A 19,199-nucleotide genomic window follows, 5' to 3' on the forward strand; every position below is an offset into this window, starting at 1 on the left:
CAGAAATGAAGGGTGGGCGCTAGGGCGAGAAGGGGATGGGAGAGGGGAACGGCCAGAGAGAAAGCGGGGAGCATGGATGGGGAAGAGGGAGGGACAAGGGGGAGGGGGGAGGAAGCACTGATCAACTAGAGCGGGACGAATAATAACATAGGAATGAAGGAGCCAATCAGACAGAGAAGTCTGGCCCAAAGCTTTAAATATATTCACAAAAGCCCTCATTTCAGCACTCTCGTGGGACATTTACATAGACACATATACAATTGACATGGTTTTGCCCCAGAGTGAGTTTATTAGTAATAGTAACGAGTGGACATTCCAGCCTCCACTGTTGGATGAATTTTAACAACAACGAAAACAGTAATTTTTATTTACTATTAAAAGCTTCAGAAAAATCCGAATCTTTGCTCAGTACAAAGAAATTCATCATGGCTTAAATATTTCACCTATCCAACTTTGGTGGTGAACACACAATGCAATATATATATGACGTATTCCTGAACTGTACCCTTGAAACCTATAGAATTTTATTAACCAATGGTACCCCAATAAATTTCATTTAATTTTTTTAAAAATAAAGCAATAACAAATGGAAGAAAATATACACAGCTCTATCATCCTCTAGCCTGCGAGCACAGGCAGAGCGAGGAGACATGTTCTTTCACAGGAATTTGGACATTTCTTTATGTTCCTTTTCCTAACAAGGCACATTGCACTTAGTTGTCTTTTAGGACCTGGAACCATAAAACGCAAGTGTCACAATAGTTCTAAGTCGAATGATAACCTCCACAGAGGAGCAGAATAATGGACTAAGGACTGAACTAGGAGATGTAGCTTCTAAATCTAACTCTGTCTTAGGTCAGCTGAGTAAGAATAATGATAACAATAATAATAGCATCCTATTTAATTGAGTCTAAACTCCACCATCCCGCCCCCATCACCGCCCGACTGACATCGTATTACCATCAATATTATCTTAAAACTGCTGTGGCAAATCGTACTATAATTTTGTGAAAACCTCCAGCTGCGCATTCTGACATCAAGAAAGCAGCAGCATCGATCAATCTATTAGGTTTAATGAAATGCAGGTTATGTAAGACTGATGCATAGTGTTTGTTACAGGCCACTATAATTTCATATCCACTAAGTCGACCCATCTCCTAACAACTCTTCGTGGGAAAACTGTTATTGACTCCGTTTTCCAGAGGCAGAAACTGAGGCACAGAGAGGTTAAGTGACTTGCACAAGATCACACGACTAGCGATTGGCAGAGCCAGGTCGAAACCACGAAAGTCTGGCATGCAGGTCTGTGCTCTGAGCTACTATGCTCGCTGCTGCACACAGTGTGGGACTTTTTTACACAAGTCTTTGCAACATTCGGTACCTCAGCTTCCCAAAGAGGGCACAGGACCAAGTCATCTCTCGAGTCCCACCCAGCTTTAAAACTTAGAGTTCTCTGACATAAAAGAGAATATATCACATCCCCTTGTAGGACAGATGCCATAGTATTCAAGAAATTAATAATATTTCATTTTAATTGTATTTCTTAAGTTCTTTATAGAAGGATACTATACGTATTTCCAGTTACAGAAACAAAATACAAACTAATAGGACAAAACTGGAGCATTTCTGTTCTCGAACAATGGTCATTTTAACTATAGCAAACATTACCCTTTTGGAAACCCTGTCACTATTGGATATCGCCTTCCGTCCAATTCAGCTGTCTTCTTCAATTTCTGTAGTGTTGTACATCAGGGGACAAACTAAAATCACAGCAAATAAATGTGCCAGGATCCGGCACATAGCATCCAACTGGATCTTGTGACTACCGATACAGGAACAATAAAGGACACACACACGTACACATCGCACACAGACACACATGCCACTTCTGGGTATGAACAGTATTTCGCATTAAATCGGGGACTCTTAAAACAAAGGAATTTTCCCCACCAATCTTAGAGCCATTAAAAAAAAGTCCGCTGTTGTATGAAATGGCATGGAACACCACGAATCAGAGTGTCACTCCCTATGACACCAGGTTTGTCTGCAAATCACACAAACACCTCATCTCTCTGCTTCCTAGGAAGGTCCATATTTGCCATAATAAAAACATAGCTCAGACTCTTTTTCAGATCTTTCATGCGAGCAGAACTCAAAAATGAAAACTTCACAAAAAATAAACCACATTCTAACATCCCTCCAAGTGCTGATCTGAAGGGATTGTCCAAAAGAGAGAGAAACGGAGCATAACTTAGGCTGCTCGTATGACAACTTCTCGCTATAGACAGGGATTTTATGTTTTAAAAATGAATTCCAAAAACAATTTTCTAAGCTTCTGGCAAAATTTATTCATAGCCAGTTCACCACTCTACAGGATCAAATCAGGAGAATCTAGAAGTCGTGCGAAAGTAGCATTTGAGGTAAATACTGACTTAGCTAAAAATGAACCTCTATTGAGACTGTCCACCTTGCAAGTAATAGGGCCCACATTTTAACTCAGGCTGTTTGGTCCCAAAGCTGCTTAACCAGTACCCCTCGCCCCTCTCCCCGCCCACCCCTGTGGTGGCTTCCTCACCAGACTCAGAATTCCTAGAGGACGAGCTAACGTTTTGTTCATCACGGTATCTCTTGGGCAGGCCAAACAGGGTGCTGACACATAGAAGATTAATGAATATCTCTGCTGGCTAAATGAATTAGCCAAAGAATGAACAATGCGGATGAACAAATGCCCAAGTGTAGCCGTCCCTGAAAAATTCTCTCAGATCCTGGGTGGTGGTGACTAAAGGAAAGATGAGAAGCCAAACCAAAGTCCTGGCCTTGAGAAGCGACTCGATGGAAACGTGGCTCCATCAGAAAGTTAAGGTGTGTGAGTTAATACGGCCCTAACCTCCCAAGCCAGAAGGCAGAGTCTTTCTAGAATCTTCCATCTCGCTCATCCCCTTCGGCCAAGTCCTTCGACCTTGTTTCCATCGGTGAAAACCACACCCTCACCCTGCTCCCACCACACGCTACCGGTAGGCAGGCTCTCAGTGGGGCTCAGTGAATAGCATCCCCTTCTCCCACCCAGGTTCAAATCAAGTTGAGAAACAATTCTGTTACAGACGCTGCAGATGGAAAGAAAAATGGCATCTTTATTTCTAAGAACTCTAGTTCAGAAGTTGCGGTTTTAGGGCTACATCCGAGTGGCTAATACTGAATCCAAGCGTTGGCAGCATGAGACCAGAGCTGGTCTATGTGTGGGCAGAAGAGTTCTCCCAGAGGGCAGCTCTCATCCAAGAGGAAAACAGTGGAACTGAGATGTCGACTTGATTTCTTCCAAATTTACCAACCAGAGAAGTACTCCAGGACGGGAGTGATATTAATGACACTCCTGTCACATGGAAGTAAGCACAAGGAGCAGAAAGAGTCACCCATGTGCCTCTTCAGGGATCTCCTTATATCCGTCTAAGGCAGCCTCTGCCAAAGACAGGCCGCTGGCTCTCTCCTGCCATCCACCTGCCTCCCCACTGCCTTCGTGGCCATGTGAAGCTGCCTACCTCTTCAGGTGTGAGGCTCAACTCAGATCATCCTCTTTCTTTGCAGTTTACCCATTAATTCCTGCCTCCTTGTCTGACTTTATTGTTCTGACTGCCTCCTTCTCAGCCACAACCATCAAGCCCTTACTCGTCTTTCCAGACTCAGTTCAAGGTCATCTCGGAAAAGAAACCCTTGAGAACGTCCCTAGCTAAAGCTCGCCATAGCCAGGTTGGTATCTCCCATCACATGCTCTAGTTTGCTACGCACGGCTTCTCTAGTACTTTATTATATTCCATTCAGCAGACTGTAGACCTCTGAAGTCAAGAACAATTTCTTATATTTTTGACCCCTCACTATACAGCAGCTTCTGCTACATAAAAATCTATGAATATTTATCAGATTAGAGAGATACAAGTAGTAAAACAAAAAGTAGGACAGAAAAATTCCATACAAATAATATGCCACGAAGGTTCACAGGGAAGAAAGAGCAAACCTGATATATTTCCTCAAAGTAAGGGGTTAAGCATTATAAATGAAGGTATATGAGAAATTACAGAAAATGTCATTTTAAAAAGTTAGCACTGAAATAAGCCAGATTCGATGGGTAAACACATGGAAAGAATATTGTAAAGGAAAAAAAAAAAAAAACAGCAAGGAAAAAGACACAAATCTAGGAAAACAAAAGGTACACTTGGGGAACACTAAGGTCCCCGGTTTGGCCAGGGTATGGGGTGTACCTAGAAAGCGGCCTGACAGAAAGCTGGAGGGCGGATCTGGCGACGGTGTACCTCAGGTTTTGAGGACCAAATAAAATAGACTTTGACTTAATTCACAGACAATGGGAGTCAAAGAACGTTTCCTAAAAGAGTAGCTGGTTAATGATGCCAATGAAATTATATAAAATCTGGATCGTGTAGTAGTGATAATAACAATTTGTTTTTCAATTACTTCCAAATTTCTCAGGACCACAGTGACTGTGGGCTTACAATAGTCTGATAATCTCGGTGGAACCTTATTTGGGCATAATAAAATGAGTAATAAACTATTTAGGATGATCATGAGACTACATATTAATTTGTAGTCATTTTTCATTTTGCTTATGGCTCTTTCAACACACTCCTGCATGTTTCATCTACCTAACGACTCTGTACTAGCCACTGGTTTATCGTGTAACAAGCACTGCCAATTTCCCAATTCCCTTAATAGCCAATAACACGAAATGCTGATTTTAGGCGACAGCAACTGACCATCTGTTTCTACTTCACTATGTCTTCTTCGCTATTCTACTACCAACGACAGTGAGCTTCAGAGATCACCCTTCAAAGACTAGTAGACAAGCAGCAAGAGGACCACGCAGGAATGACTGCGATGTCCGATTTCAGTGCCAGAGCTGAACAAATGGGTCAGACAGATAAATGGTCTCTAGACCCACCTGCAGTCAGTTCTGAGTTACAGCAGCTGAACAACGCTGAACAAATTCCAAGATGGCTCTTCAAAAACAGCCCCAGTAGCAGAAGCTGGGAACTGTAAGCTTGTTTTTGCTGCTCTGCCGACTAGCTAAACAGCATGGGTCAAGTCTCTTTTGTATTGGGCTTGATTTCCTAATCTATACAATGACAGGAATAAACAGTGACCCCAAGCAGGAAACCAGTGCATGTCTATTAACTTTCGGCTGAAGACTCCCTTTGAAGGGTGGCTGAGATTGAGGAAGACGATGTTCCCAGCAGTGGCATCCTGCCCTTGACCACTGCCAGAATGGCACTCCGTTCCAACGTCTCCATTGTCTTATTTTGGGTTCCCTAGTAAACACTCTCTGAGATGATGTGAAGTGCAGGCAGTTTATAGGGAAGTCCCCTTAGGACCATATCTATGAAAGGCAAGGGAGAGGCATACTGGGCAGATAGAAGTTGGTCTGTGATACAGCTGTAACACAGGATTCGGCCAATTCCATAGGGAGCTCTGGACTCAAGATGGTTCTTCAGGGGGGCCCAAATTGTATCTTCTCCTGAACTCTAGTCATCGGATGGGGGCTGCTCCCTTGCCTTGCATAAGAGTAATTTCTGGTGAAACGCTGGGCTTTGATCCATCAGGGCAAGTCTCTATGCAGGTGGGAGTATGAGCAGGTCATTCCTTGAGGGCTAACTGGACAGAGAAGCAGGACAGCCAATAGATTCACCTGGCCTCTTCTGACAGTAAGGAAAAATGGAAAAGCATGGTGAAGAAGAGATGTATTAAAAATAAACAGCTAGACTAAGAATAAGAAAATCAACGCGAGTATCCTAAAGCCTTGCTATCTGTATTACCTTGGCAAAGCTGTTTCATTTCTTTACGTTTGCTTCTCGTTCTTTGTAAGGTTATCTGAGGTCATTTTCACCACAAAGATATCCATGATTCTATTCCATATTTTATTCTTGGTCAATGTCCAAAGCCCTTCGTTATTTACCACAAGGCTTACAAATATCTCTAAGGAAAAAAAAAAAAAACCCACGCATATCAAAAATCCCCAGGAAAATCTGTAATTCATCTTCGTTAAGTGTGAGAAGATGATCAGCAGGAGCAGCAAATTCAAATCTGCACGCGACAGTGGACACACAGTAACCCCAAGATGAAATTAGATTTGCAGGCAGCAGCTTAGGGATTTTGACATTAGACCAAACACAATTATTCAGTTAGTTATATCTTTATTACCCATGCTCCCCCTTGTGAGGCAATTTTCCTTATTGGAAGTAAAGCAACCCCAACCAAAGCATTTAAAAATGATACTTTTCCTGTTCTTATTAGCCCGTATCAGAGAAATGACTATTCGAAGCACAACCAGGGGGAAAGAGCTGGCTTTTTATTACACGGTTCACGTTGTCATGGCTTTAGGAGTAGAGAAGGACTCTCCAAGGAAAGACTGTTTCTCAAAACAAATTACCTTGCAGGGTAATCAACAGGAGAGATCTTCCAAGAGAGATAGAAAATAGAGAAAATCATTAAAATATAATGAACTAAGCAAAGTGGATGCAGAACAAGATATGAAAAGTAAGCTGTTCAGGACAGAAACGCCATGCCTTAAAATGTACTTTCATAGCAATACGTTCAATATTCATTGTCCAAATGGGGCTACGTAAATCTTTCCAACCAATGAAGCAGCTGTTGATCTTTAAAATTAAAAAAAAAAAAAATGGGCATATGAATGTCGCCTATATATCTGAATTAATACTCTAGCACTTCAAAACAAATATCAACAAAAGGCTTGGTGTCACGCAGAGTAAAATCCCCACCAATGAGGTATTATATCCACTCATCTGACCTGAACATACATACATTCAGATAAACAAACTAAAACATATGATTCCAAGCAAAATCACGTCACAGAACCATTTCAAGTCAAGTCCTCTGTTGATAAAGCAGTCACCTCTACTCCAAGTTCCATCTCAGAAAGCTCAGACGGTTGGGCTATTTGCTTCTTCTTTTGCTTGATTCTTAAGGTGCCCGACCCCTTATCTGAAGCTGTTCCTCTAACAGATACAAAATTATTAAAGAAACAAATGATGCTTTAATTTTCATTGTATTTCTTAAATTCCTTATGGAATATGTATTTCTCTCCATTTACAGAAAGAAATAGATGTGAGAAATAATGGACTTTGCTTAACTTATACCGAAGAGTTACTTAAATATAGTCTCACATACACGCACACATCCATACATCCTCCAACTCAATCTTGTTTTTTTTCTTTCTCAAATTGACTATTTCACTTCTGGTTTTAGGAATATGGGAAGCCAGAGACTGAATATCTACTAGAAACCTTTCCAAGCATACCAAACATACATAACTTTTATATTTTGTATAACAAAAAGAGAAAAATAGAGATGTGATAAAGTAGGTCAATATATTAATTCGAAAGGATTCAAAATCCTGACCCTTTAATCCAGAAACAGAAGGAATGATTAATTAATTTAAAGATCAAATATTTAAAATGTTCTCTAGATTACTGATTCACTAAAATTAACTTTAATTTCCAATCAACTGAAACAAATATTACCAAACAATATAATTTTCAATAAAAAATACGGTAGCAGTCTACTCAATAATAACCATTAAAAATAGTTAGGTCATCTATAAAGTACTATAAAGCAGTGAAGCTGAAATTTCTTCAGTGATGCCAAAAGTACATATTTCATTTTTCCTAAATACACAAGTTAAACTATTTTCATCCATAAAAAGATGGAACCGCATTGTTAAAAATAACAGGCCAAGCTAGAAAGAATATCTTCAGAAGAAAACATGTCCAGAGAAACTTTTTAAGAGTAAAATGTCAAAGTCTAAGAAAAGTTCATGGAAAATATGAGAGGATTTTCATAAGTTTTTTTTAAGATCCAATAAAGGTCATAGCCCCACATTCTTCTTTATTTAATTGTTTAACAAAAAATATACTGAGGACCTACTACGTGAATATGGTTACATTCATGTCGGGGTGAGCATGTGGTAGGATGAGCAATGAATAAATACAAAGAAATAGGAAGTTTTAAAAACAGATTAAACTAGAGGATAGCGAAGGAATTAAAGACTAAATGATCAAGATGGATTCCTGTCACAACCCTGACAAAACCTCAATGACTTTTGATATGAACTCATCCTAAAGGGCTTGTCCCAGGACCCGAACCCTCCCAAGACGTCTAAGAAATACAGTTATTCAACAGCAAAGGCCACAAGAAGAGAATCAAGACTCCTGAGATGCTGAGGATCCCCAATTTTAGAGATCCCCAATTTTACTGCTAATCTTCCCAGCTGTAAAATAACTTGAGCATCGCAAGGGGAGATTTTTAGAGGGAAACACCCCCTCAAAGCCCCAGCTGAGTTTTTCCAACGAGCGAGTGCGCTCTAACGAATAATGTCACCGTGTCATGAACATTTATCTAACAGTGATTCGCTCTGCATTCTCGCCATAATCATTCTATCACTGTGCGGCTGCCGCCCTGCGCCCTGGCACAGATCTGTGGCCTGAGATGACCAGTAGGTGCTAGGCTTCTCTACCAGTAAAACCGCGAAAGCGGCAAAAGGACCCATGCTTGCAGATCCCCACTTGCACCCTTAGGTGTAAGTGACGTAAAATACTCAAGAATACGTGGTGAAAATCCTCTAACGTGATTATATTGTTTTCTTATAGCTCCTAAAGGAGAATAATGGTATAATGGAAAGTATGCTAAATTTAAAATCAGAATGACTCCATCTAACCTTCACTGTAAAATCGAGGCAAGTCATTTAATCTTCAAGACCTCGGTTTCCTTACCTATAAACTCGGGATTATAATAAACACTCTTCCGAGAGTCCCTGTGATGATAAATAAGATTAATTTCTAAAATGCTGTGTAGTTCCCAAAGCAATTTTCTGGGCATACCCATGTCTCTCAGGGGTTGGCAAAAGGGCAAATACTCAAGTAGTTTAATTAGAATAATTCTCCATATTAGCGGCTGTCTCAAATCCACAGTTTTGACACCAGAGGGAAATATCAGATCTGAATTATAAACTATTTATGGAGGAAAGAAAATGTGCGCATCTTTCTCGGTCCTTCGTTAGCTTTGGTATGTGAGCAGGTACCAAGGTTATCTTAGGTATAGGGCTAGCCTAGAACAAAGACAACTAAAACTTCATAATGCTCTGAACAATCAGGAGGATGGCCTATCAACTCTATTTTGCACCCTGGAGATGCTAAAGAATATGCTAATTATTTAACATGCTACAGTTATTATAGACACTGGATAGCCTGCCAATTTGTCAGCAGATTGTTGCCTAATGAGCAGTTAATTTGTCCTTGGAAGAGCCAGGCAAAATGAGTTGAAAGTTTCCTTCAAAAGATATCTTTCGTTTTTGGTCTCCTAATCCAGAAAACTTTTTGTTGTTGTTTTAAGGGCAACCTCTCAGTTACTGCAATTCTTTGAGGCACACATGCAAAACCAAGACTGGGGAAAAGTTTTGGCTGTAACCACACAGACAAGGTCGTGGGCATGGTGGGGAGGGGTGTAGTTCCCGGCACAGGCTTGGGGATTTCAGGTGTGACCGGGCCACTCACTGGCTGTGTGTCACTTGCGGGCAGGGGTTAGTCCGCCTCTATGCCTCCGTGGTGGCATCTTTAAAATGTGATCCTCAGGGCCCGCTACCCTGGCTTCTATGAACTACAGGAATGAGTCTGTAATGTTCTATCTCAGAGGGGGAAGTGACACATCCTAAGTGCTCATTACCTGTTAACTCCTATTATTAAAATGGCCAATAAGCTAAGAAACTTGGCAAGAGCCAAGCCTATCAAGTATCTATTAATACTTGTTTTTGTTCCATGAGCTGAGATGTTTTGAAGGAGAGCTGAGGAGAACATTAAGACTGGTCTTTACGTGAGGAGGCAATCGAGGCGCTAATTCCCATCCTCCTAATGTGTTCTCTTCTTCTCTCTCCTTGTTCTAACGTTCCTGACACTCCATCTCCAGTCTCTGCCCCGTTCTTCCTCTTCCTGGGGTGTGAACTACCTCTGACAGGTTGAACTTGTAAGACCTGGCCTCTGTCTTAGATTTAACTCAGATGCTCCCACAATTGGACTCAAGTACTCAACTGACTCAAAAGGTTCAACTGCACCTATAAGCAGCTTTGCCTGACTTCTCCATCTTGCCAAAAAGTGGGTTCCTTGCAGCCAGAAGGTCGATCCGAAGTATAAGAAAAATTTCTGAAATTTTTCTCTAGAACTTTTGATTCTCTTTCCACCGCTACATCTGCCTGGAAGGAAAAAAAAAAATGCAGCACAGGAATTTACCACAGAAAGGGTAGCAAACAAAAAATATTTTAATAACATTTCTACACATTGCTCGGGGCTTCTAAAGTCACAATTACAAGTTCGTGCAGCATTAACAACTGGTTTTCATTTCGTTACTGGTTTAGAATTTAAATAGGAAATGATAGAGGGAGTGTATCTAATGCACGACCTAATACAGATTTGCGGCTCCAGACACAGTCCTCACTCACTGCTCCCAACACAGATTGGGAAAACGATGGCCATTCGTTTGTTTACATTTCATTACTGAGAAAATTCGGAGATGGCTAATGTCAGAAACTTCATGTCGGAAGTTTCACAGCTGTACATCTTTGGGTTTTAACTAGCACATGTGAAAGTGCCTGCCCACGCCCACAGCTTCCATTCTCCTTGGTGCAGTGTTGCAGGCTTGGGAAGGACCCAGGCTGGTCAGGTTATTTCTGTCCCTCCTCTGAGGCTTTCCCAGGTCCTCACTTATAAAACTCACAGGATTCACTTCCTGTGAAACAAACCAGATGAAAAGCAGAACATAAAGATTATCAGGAACAATTAGGGAAAGTCTCTTAACAAAATATTTAGTTTTCCCCAAACGGGTAAGCTCTTCCTCCTCCAATTCACCTGCTTTGTGACAGTTGTTTTGGAGAACACGAGCATCCTTAGATATTTTGGGAACTGCAGCCACTGTCCAGAAGTGTCATTCTTTAGCGTCACTCTGTTCTTACGCACGCTTCCTCCTTGTCACTTCCGTCCACACTTAGCACATTGCAGAAGTGGGCTCCTCCTGGGAGCGTCCACTTACCTTGCTCTGAGATCCCTGGCCTCCCCGCTCACTGCTCAGACCCGGAGCTTGCAGAGCAAGTCCTATTCAACCTAGAGATTTCAGGCAGTGACCAAAAGGAAGAAGCGGTCCAAGCTTCTATAACCAGAACAGAAAAACAAGGCTACATTCTGGGAAAGTTCAGCTGCCGTGGACTTTGTCACCACATGGGACCTGCCACTGCTCTGGCCCACTCGCAGGAGAGACTGGGCTGCACAAAAATGTGCCAGAGCATTCTGTATCTTCCAATCAGATAACACTAACCAATAACAATTAAAAGTCTTATGTGCAAAGTTGAAATATTCAAGATTCTCAACATAAGCACAACTAAGGGTCTTGCTTCAAGTTCAGTAGATCTACATGTTTTAGGACAATAATAAAAGTAACAGTAACGCTATGAGTGGAATCTAAATCCATTACGCACTAAAAACGAGACAAGTCATTTTTCAAACCCAATTTTTGGTGAAGGAGGTCATATCCCATAGAGGGCAGGGAAATAAATAAAACCAGTAGGTTTTCCAATTAATACCTAAATATATCTAGATAGACAAAAACACACAGAGAATGAATCAACCCAGAGAAAGTGAGTGGGGGTAGCGCTTTTAACAATTAAAATGCTAGAGATGTATTTGAGGGAGAAAAAAAGTAGCAATATGACTGGGAATGAAACAATAACACTTTATCGAACGTAACAATCGCACATGACAGAATGTTTGCTGGGGAACTTGGTGTAGGGTCCTATCGCAGACTTCTCACTGAACGCAGAAATCTCTGGAACATCCTATACTGTGCTCATGGCCCTCCCTTCTCGCTTCCTCATCAGGTAGCCTGTCTCACGAGAACAGCTCTCAACACCACAGACATCTTCCTCAGACTGAGCCAAATCTACCTGCTAGTAACTTACACGCATTGGTCTTTGAGCAGCTCTCCGAAATCCAATTTTCAACATGTCAGCTTTCCAAATGTCGCTTTTAATGTATTAAGTTTCTAAACTTCATTTATTCCTTCTTCATTATTCAAAGAACTTATTCACTCTAGATTTGATTCATAATGCGTCATATATTTTAAAACATCCCTCACACCATCTTAAGATACATGCTATCTAGAAGTTTCCACTAGTCAAACAGTCAAGCCAAGTTGTTCAAGCAGCTTTCAGAGACGCCAGTCTATAAGGGTTAAGGGCAAAAATGATGATTAATTACTCAAAATCAACCCAGAATTCATTCTGTTTCCAAGGGACAGAGGAAATTAACACAAAGTTTTTGTGAGTGGATTCTCAAGGGGAAAGAAAAGTTACCACTCTTTTCTCATTTTAAATGTACAAAAAGATCCCCCAAATCTCTGAAAACATCTTCTTATCGTCAGACCAGAGATGATATCGTTAACTGCATTAATGCTTTGATATGAACCGAACAGTAGAATGAGTATCATTTGTCTTCTGATTTTTATCAGAATGAAATTATTTACTGGAGGCAAAAGACAAAAACATACTGCCAACAAAAATTACAGAGACCTTTGGCAGCATCTTTACACATCCAGAAAGTCGAAAGTCAGGCAACATCAGCCATTCTCAGCAAGAAGAGCAAGCCCTAGGCTCCGCACACCTCCCATCAGTCAGAAAATAGCTGATATAATCGGACAAAAGGTATTCGAGAAGAACGCTAAGCAAAAAATATGCCCAGTGGCCAGACTAACTTTGTTCTATTGTAGCTGCCGGTTTATAGAAGACTGAAGTGTTACCTTTGCATAAAATGATGATTTATGTCCTCCGGCTTAAAGAGTTACCACTTCGGTATAACACAAGAGTTCCAAGTAACAGTCAACATGCTCCCTGCTCCCACGGTGACTACTCTAAAACAGCAACACCCTCTTCCTCCCCATAATCTTAACCTGACAATTTTCTTTATTTAGAGACCTTAGCCCCTTGGAATGTATCGCACGGTTTACTGAATTATCCTGAGTGCGTGTGCCCACGTGTGTTAATCGTTCCACTTTCCCTCCCTACATACACACACACACACACACACACACACACACACACACACACGAAGATAAGAGTGACAAGGACAGAATCTTTTTCCGTTGACCAATATTTCCAAGGAACCTAGAAGGCCTTTCAGCACGTAGTAGGAAATAAGTCCACATATACTGGTTGAATAATGAATAAAGGACTCGGTATGGCTCGACTCGGCCTTGAGTCCCAATTCCAACTACACCAGCTATAGGACCTATTTTCCTGATCTGTAAAATGGGAACCTTAGGAGAACTTGTCACTTAGGATCCTTGTGAGGATTAAGTGAGTCGGTGTGTGTCAAGGGCTAGAATCAGGCCCGCTTATAGTAAGCATTCAATAAACTTTAGCTGTCATCGTCATTATTAAATTTCAAGTTATGTCCCTCAAGGTGGTGATGGATATGTGATGATTTACGAGATGGCAGGCAACTGGCTCTCCTCACATCTGACAGCGCAGATCTGAGATGGTGAATAGGGAACCACGGCTCTTGATGGAGCAGCAGAGCTACCAAGGGTCAATCCCCATCACTGTGCCCTCATCAGCTCCAATCCAATGGTACACACGGTTTTGCAAAGGAGCTGTTAACAGTATAGTATTACTGCCTCAGACCTGCTGGAGTAGAATAAACACTGAGTAATCGATGGTGAGACTCAGAAACCTTAAAAGGCAGGGAAGGCAGAGCCTCTCTTCCTACTCAACAGAAAGATTTGTTTATTTGGCTTAACTGGAGCCCAAGCTAATGGTTCTGATGGCTTCGAATAACCACAGCTCACTCTCCAGATTTCTACACAGGGGCTGAAACTCACACCTTGTGAAATAAGATAAAGACTAAAAACAGCCTTCTACTGGAGAATTTACCAGAGCGTACTCATCATCATTTAGACATTCGCTTACGTTTCTTAGAAAGCTAAGGATCAGCCATGATACGGTAACTTTTCCCTGGAGCAAAATCCAAGTCAGCAGAATGGTTGCAAATAAAATCGTTAAGTGCGCTGGAAGCACTTATTGGTTTACACATACCTTAATCTAGGGGAAAAAGCAAGGATTTCAGGACTGAGTTAGGAGAGGAGATGAAAATGAGTGAGGAAGACAGAGATGAAGGACAAACAAAATGACAGAGGGGCGAGGGGCATTTACTGACCTCGTGGCCCTAAGTTTTAACTTCCCCGTTTACTACAACATGTCTCCACAGGACTAGTCTCCTCCCTCAAGTGGTCCCACAAGAGCAAAATAAAATGAATGACTCCCATGCTCAAGGATTAGATTATGACAAATCATGCCAACAGGAGTTTTTATCCTCACTCTAGAGAAGAAAGACCCCAAGATTTCAAGGAATTGCGCAAGGTCACAGTAGCCAAGCTGAAGCTGGAATCAGATTTCCAGACGCCCAAGTCAAGGCTCTGTGCTCTACACAGGAACCTCTCTCTCCAAACCCCAATGCGCATGTGATAAATGATTCAGCTGTTCCTGGAGGAACCCGAACTGCACTTTTGACAAGCTCCCAGATGCTGCAGAGGCTGCCGGTCCTCGATTACCCAGAGCAGCAAGTCTCTGCCCCATTTCACCTGCTCAGGTTAAGTCTGGGGAAATAATTTTAATGAAAAGAAAAAAAGATGTTTTCCAGGAGCAAGAGAAAGCGAGATTACATATAAGATACTGAAGTTTTACACATTCTAAAAACTCAACACTATTTGTAAAATTTAAGGGGCGTTACATTTACATGGTAGTGTCAACTGTAAAATATACTTAAATAGCAGATTTTTAAAGCATACATGAACACCAGTGTTTTAGAGTTGAGAAATAGCTCACTGCGGTCTATGGCGATGCTTTTATTTATAATTTCCTCATTATGTTTGAAATATACCACATGTAAATGCACTAAACCTATTAAAACTGTCTTAATTCTCAGCCTCCTTTGATCATCGAGATACTATGCCTAGGGGTTGCCTTCACTTTTTTTTTTTTTGAAATTTGACATTTTAAGTAAGCCCCACGGCACTGACATGTCAAATTCCAACAGGTATATCTGCATAGAATTCCCTTCCAATAACACAAAGTTGAGCATACCCACAGACATGTATTAGAACTCAATTTACAAGCGACCCAGTCTGAGAGACAGAGATTTTTTTAAAGTTTCTGTTACTTCTATTTCTCTCATTTTGCCTCACCTATCAGAGGAATCTCTGTGTATCTGAAGAGAGCTGATGTAAAGAAAACACAATGTGTCCGCTCCAGCCCAAACTCAGTCAACCTCCCAAAGCTTCCTATTGGTCCCCTTGAATCAGCTGAGCCCAAGAGGTTTTTCCTATAAAACGTCCACAGTGTATCTAAATCTGATCCCAGCAAAAATTCACTTCAGCTGAAGTGAAAATGCAGAGGTAGCATTTACGGATAACAGCTGGAGAACATTAGCTCTCTGTCTCTCCTTTTCTCTCCCAAGGGTTGAAAACTCTGCTGTTCAGACAGGAAGTCGTCATACACCACACACTGCACAATACGAGAACTCTGGGACAGAAGAACAAGTTGCAGAGGATTAGGGGGAGTGTGGAGAGGTTTTGTTCAAGAAAACAGAGCAGCGACTCTGTGTACCTCTGGGGTGTCCTTTCCTCCCACGGTGTTCAGGTAGCATAATGCACTCACACCCAGAACTGACTGGCACACACTTCATTTCCTGAAAGCTTTTTAACAACTCAGAGTAAGAAGGCTTAATCTTCCATTTTTCCGCAATTTTTTTAAAACATGAACTCCAAGAAGTTTTGGGGGGTGGCCAAGATTCTCTAATAATCTTTTTTGGCACACTTTCACATTTGCTATCTAAAAAGACAACCTTTTAACTTTAAAAAAAAAAAAATGAAATGGTCAAAAATAAGGAAAAATATGTATTTCGCATATATGCAGAATTCAAAACATGATGATCTGGGAGAAGACGACTTAAACAAAAGATTCTGGTGGATATGGTTTTTTAGGATCGGTTTCTGCTGTAATTTTACAAAGCTGCTGAAAATGAACACAGCCACAAACACGAGGAGAGACAGCCACACGCTGTGGCCAAGGCTCAAAGTTTTGAGTAGGATGATGGGAGTTTCCCAAACACCACATGCTAAATAGCCATTCTGCATTCCGACCCGTCTGCAGGCGCTGGACACCGTTGTAACCGCCTGTCCTCTGGGGGCGGGCTGTAAAAACCGACCCCGTCTCTTCCACGCCCCTCCAGCCAAGTTCACGAAAGACCAACCTTCCTTAACTTTTGCACTGCGAAAATGCCTTTGCCATATGCATATCAGGGGCATGCTGTTAATCAACGGGGTGACAACACTACGGTTTTATGCAAAGAGGGGGAGGAGGGGCGAGGGGGGAAGCCAACCCACACATCCATCATCGTTTTAGGAGTAGGTGGAGTTTAAATTTTCTCCAACTTCCAAGTTCCCAGTTGACAGGCAATATTTCTGTGCAATTCCCAGCCCCAAGGAACAGATGGTCCTTTGCCCGTCTTGAGCCCCAAGAGAGGCCAGACAAAGCCCCCCGCCACTCCTCACCACACAAGGCCCATAGGTGACCAGCTTCATGAAGCTGTCAGCCCAGAGGCAATGAGCAGAGTACGGAAACTTAACTACTTCTTCTAGAAGTTTTCCTGCTACAGGAAAGTCCAGTGGACTGGAGCACAAAGGCCTGAGAAAGTTTCACGGAGTTAATTTTGAAAAACGTCTTCTCCCATGTGCCAAACCATCACCCTAAACCCTAAATGCCCAAGGGAGGGAAGCTGAGGCACACGCGTTCAGAAACATGGCAGCAAGGTAACTTGAGCCGTCCCAAAGACAACCTGGGAAGTTGTTTAAAGGGACCCCCACGGCCGGAGAGCATCCTCGGGGCGCCTGAGCACCCAGTGCCAAAAGGGAAGGTGACGGCGCCGACAGGGTGTCAGATGGGTGTGCGCCAAGGCAGTGGGCGAGAACCTGCCTTCCCAGACCGGAGGGCCAGGGGAAGGGGCGGGGTGGATCTGGGAGAGCGGGGAGCGGCGGCCCACTCACCCTCACTGCCGTACTGTTTGCCATTGTTCGCGCCCATCCTGCCGCCGTCATGCTCGCCGTCTCCCGGGACACTCCATCGCTGGGGCGCACTGCCTGCGCGCTGCGCCCGAGGAAAGCCCGCGCGCCGGGACCGTCAGCTGCGCATAGCCCACGCTCCGGGGCTGAGGTCCTGCCGGGAGCGGCCCCCGCACGCCGCTGGGGGCGGGCGCTCCGTCCTCTCCGGGCACCCCCGATGGCTTCGGGTGCGGCCAGGCGGGGGGAAGGGGGGAGCCGCCGCTCTCAGAATCCGCGTTCGCGGCCGGCGGGCGCAGCGCCGCGGAGAGCCCGCGCCCCGGGGCCGCCCAGAGGCTCGCCGCGCCGCCGCCGCCGGGTCCCCATCCGCCCGCCCCGCTCCCCCTGCGCTGCGCGCTGAGCCGCGCGGGCGGCCCGGGCTCCCCGGCGTGGCCGCCTCCCCCCTGCGTGCTCGCGGCTGCCCCGGGGAGGGCGCGGCGGCCACTTGTTGCGGGTGCCCCGAGCCAGCAGAGACTCGCGGCCCGGCGGTGCTCGCCCGCGGGCCGGACTTTTGTTAGCGCCAGGCGCCTCCTCTCGCCGCCCAGCGTCAATCACAGCTGGAGCCCCGGGGAGGAAGGCCGGCCCGGAGATGCGCGGCCTTTTAAAGGGGCAGCGCGCCTTTTCGGGGCTCTGGCTCGCGGCCCCAGCCTCCACGCAGGCCTTCGCGCCACCCGCGCACCGCTCTGAGCGAAAGAACGTGCTCTTGGCTCGATTTTATCATTGTTCTTTTACAGGCTTGGCCCCCAATTTGTAAGACGAGCTTCCAGGCGTCGTTTGAAATCCCTTGGTTTCGCCTGCAAATATGGCCTGTGTTAGGTGTGGGGGCATTTAAAATAAACATGCCTTAGAGTCCGACGATGTCTGACAATTTCGGGTATATATGCTGTCATTCTCCTGTGGCTCCCACACTTGGGGACTGAGGTGAGGGAATGGAGGAGAGAGGGAGAGAAAACTTGAGGGAAACTTAGCAGGGAGTCACTGGAGAGCCAAAGACACTCCCCGCCCGTGCGGGAGGTGCCCTGGCTCAGAACTTTTAAGAGCTTCCGAGCCAGGAAGTGTATTTTCTCCCGGTTCTACGATTCTTTTTCTTGTGGTTGGTGTTATCCTTTGTTTAATACATTACAACCTCTTTTGGAGATTTATATGGCACTTCTAGACCCTTAAAATGGCCCTTTGGCGTTCCCTCCGTTGACTATTACAATGCTTCATTCCCTTTCCATGTAAATACCTAGAATTTTGTAATATTGCATCTTACTGAAAACACGGGCATTCCCAGGGCAAATTTCTTTTTAAGGAGGCAAGCACACAGGGCAGTTTCTCCTTATAGGTGTTAGATGTTTTATATGTGTGTGTGTGTGTGTGTGTGTGTGTGTGTGTGTGTATGTATGTGTGTATATATATATATATGTATAGATAATGATACTTATATGAACATATATAATATATAAGCATATATGATACCTGCATAGAGAACCAGGATTTTTGTAATGACTCGTTTCTTAAAAGGCTTGCGATCATATGCAGAGATTGTTAATGCTTTGATTTCCTATAGATTCTATTTGGGTGATTTCCTTTAATTTGATACAATTTTCTTTCTTAAAGATAAGATACAACATCATGTTTCAAACATTTTAAATCTAGACTTATTGTGCTAGAAGGGATCATGAATTGGAGAGAAAAATCATAAATTCATCTATTTCCAAGGACGGGATTAAACAGTTTTGTGTTGTACGGGTAACATTTCAATTGTCCCAGTCCAAAGAGATTAAGGACTGGATTTTAATTCATCTTTTCATATCTAGAATCTAGCACACTGCCTGGCATCCTATGGGCTTCCCATGTCTCTTGAGTTAAATTAAAAACTTGTGGCATGGGCCCTAACTAGGAGATACGGGGGTCAAAAATGTGGAAGAGTAAAATAGGTTTTCAGAGATTCTACCTGAAAGCACAAACCCAGTCCAGCAATGGACCGACGTCTATGTTCTCTACTT

At 43.3% G+C, this 19,199-nt stretch overlaps 1 protein-coding gene across 1 annotated transcript in view; it reads right to left on the reverse strand.

The window, feature by feature from the left end:
• The window catches only part of FBXL7 (F-box and leucine rich repeat protein 7), a 333,789-nt gene extending 316,339 nt beyond the window's left edge, over window positions 1-17,450 (reverse strand). The window contains exon 1 of the mRNA XM_039842757.1: window positions 17,158-17,450. Within this exon, the coding sequence (XP_039698691.1) occupies window positions 17,158-17,194 (37 nt within the window). The 5' untranslated portion in view covers window positions 17,195-17,450. The remainder of the gene's footprint in view (window positions 1-17,157) is intronic.
• Window positions 17,451-19,199: the final 1,749 nt, after the last annotated feature.

This window comes from Pteropus medius, unplaced genomic scaffold (genome assembly GCF_902729225.1).
Source record: "Pteropus medius unplaced genomic scaffold, Ma_sr-lr_union100, whole genome shotgun sequence".
NCBI classification, from domain to species: Eukaryota; Metazoa; Chordata; class Mammalia; order Chiroptera; family Pteropodidae; genus Pteropus; species Pteropus medius.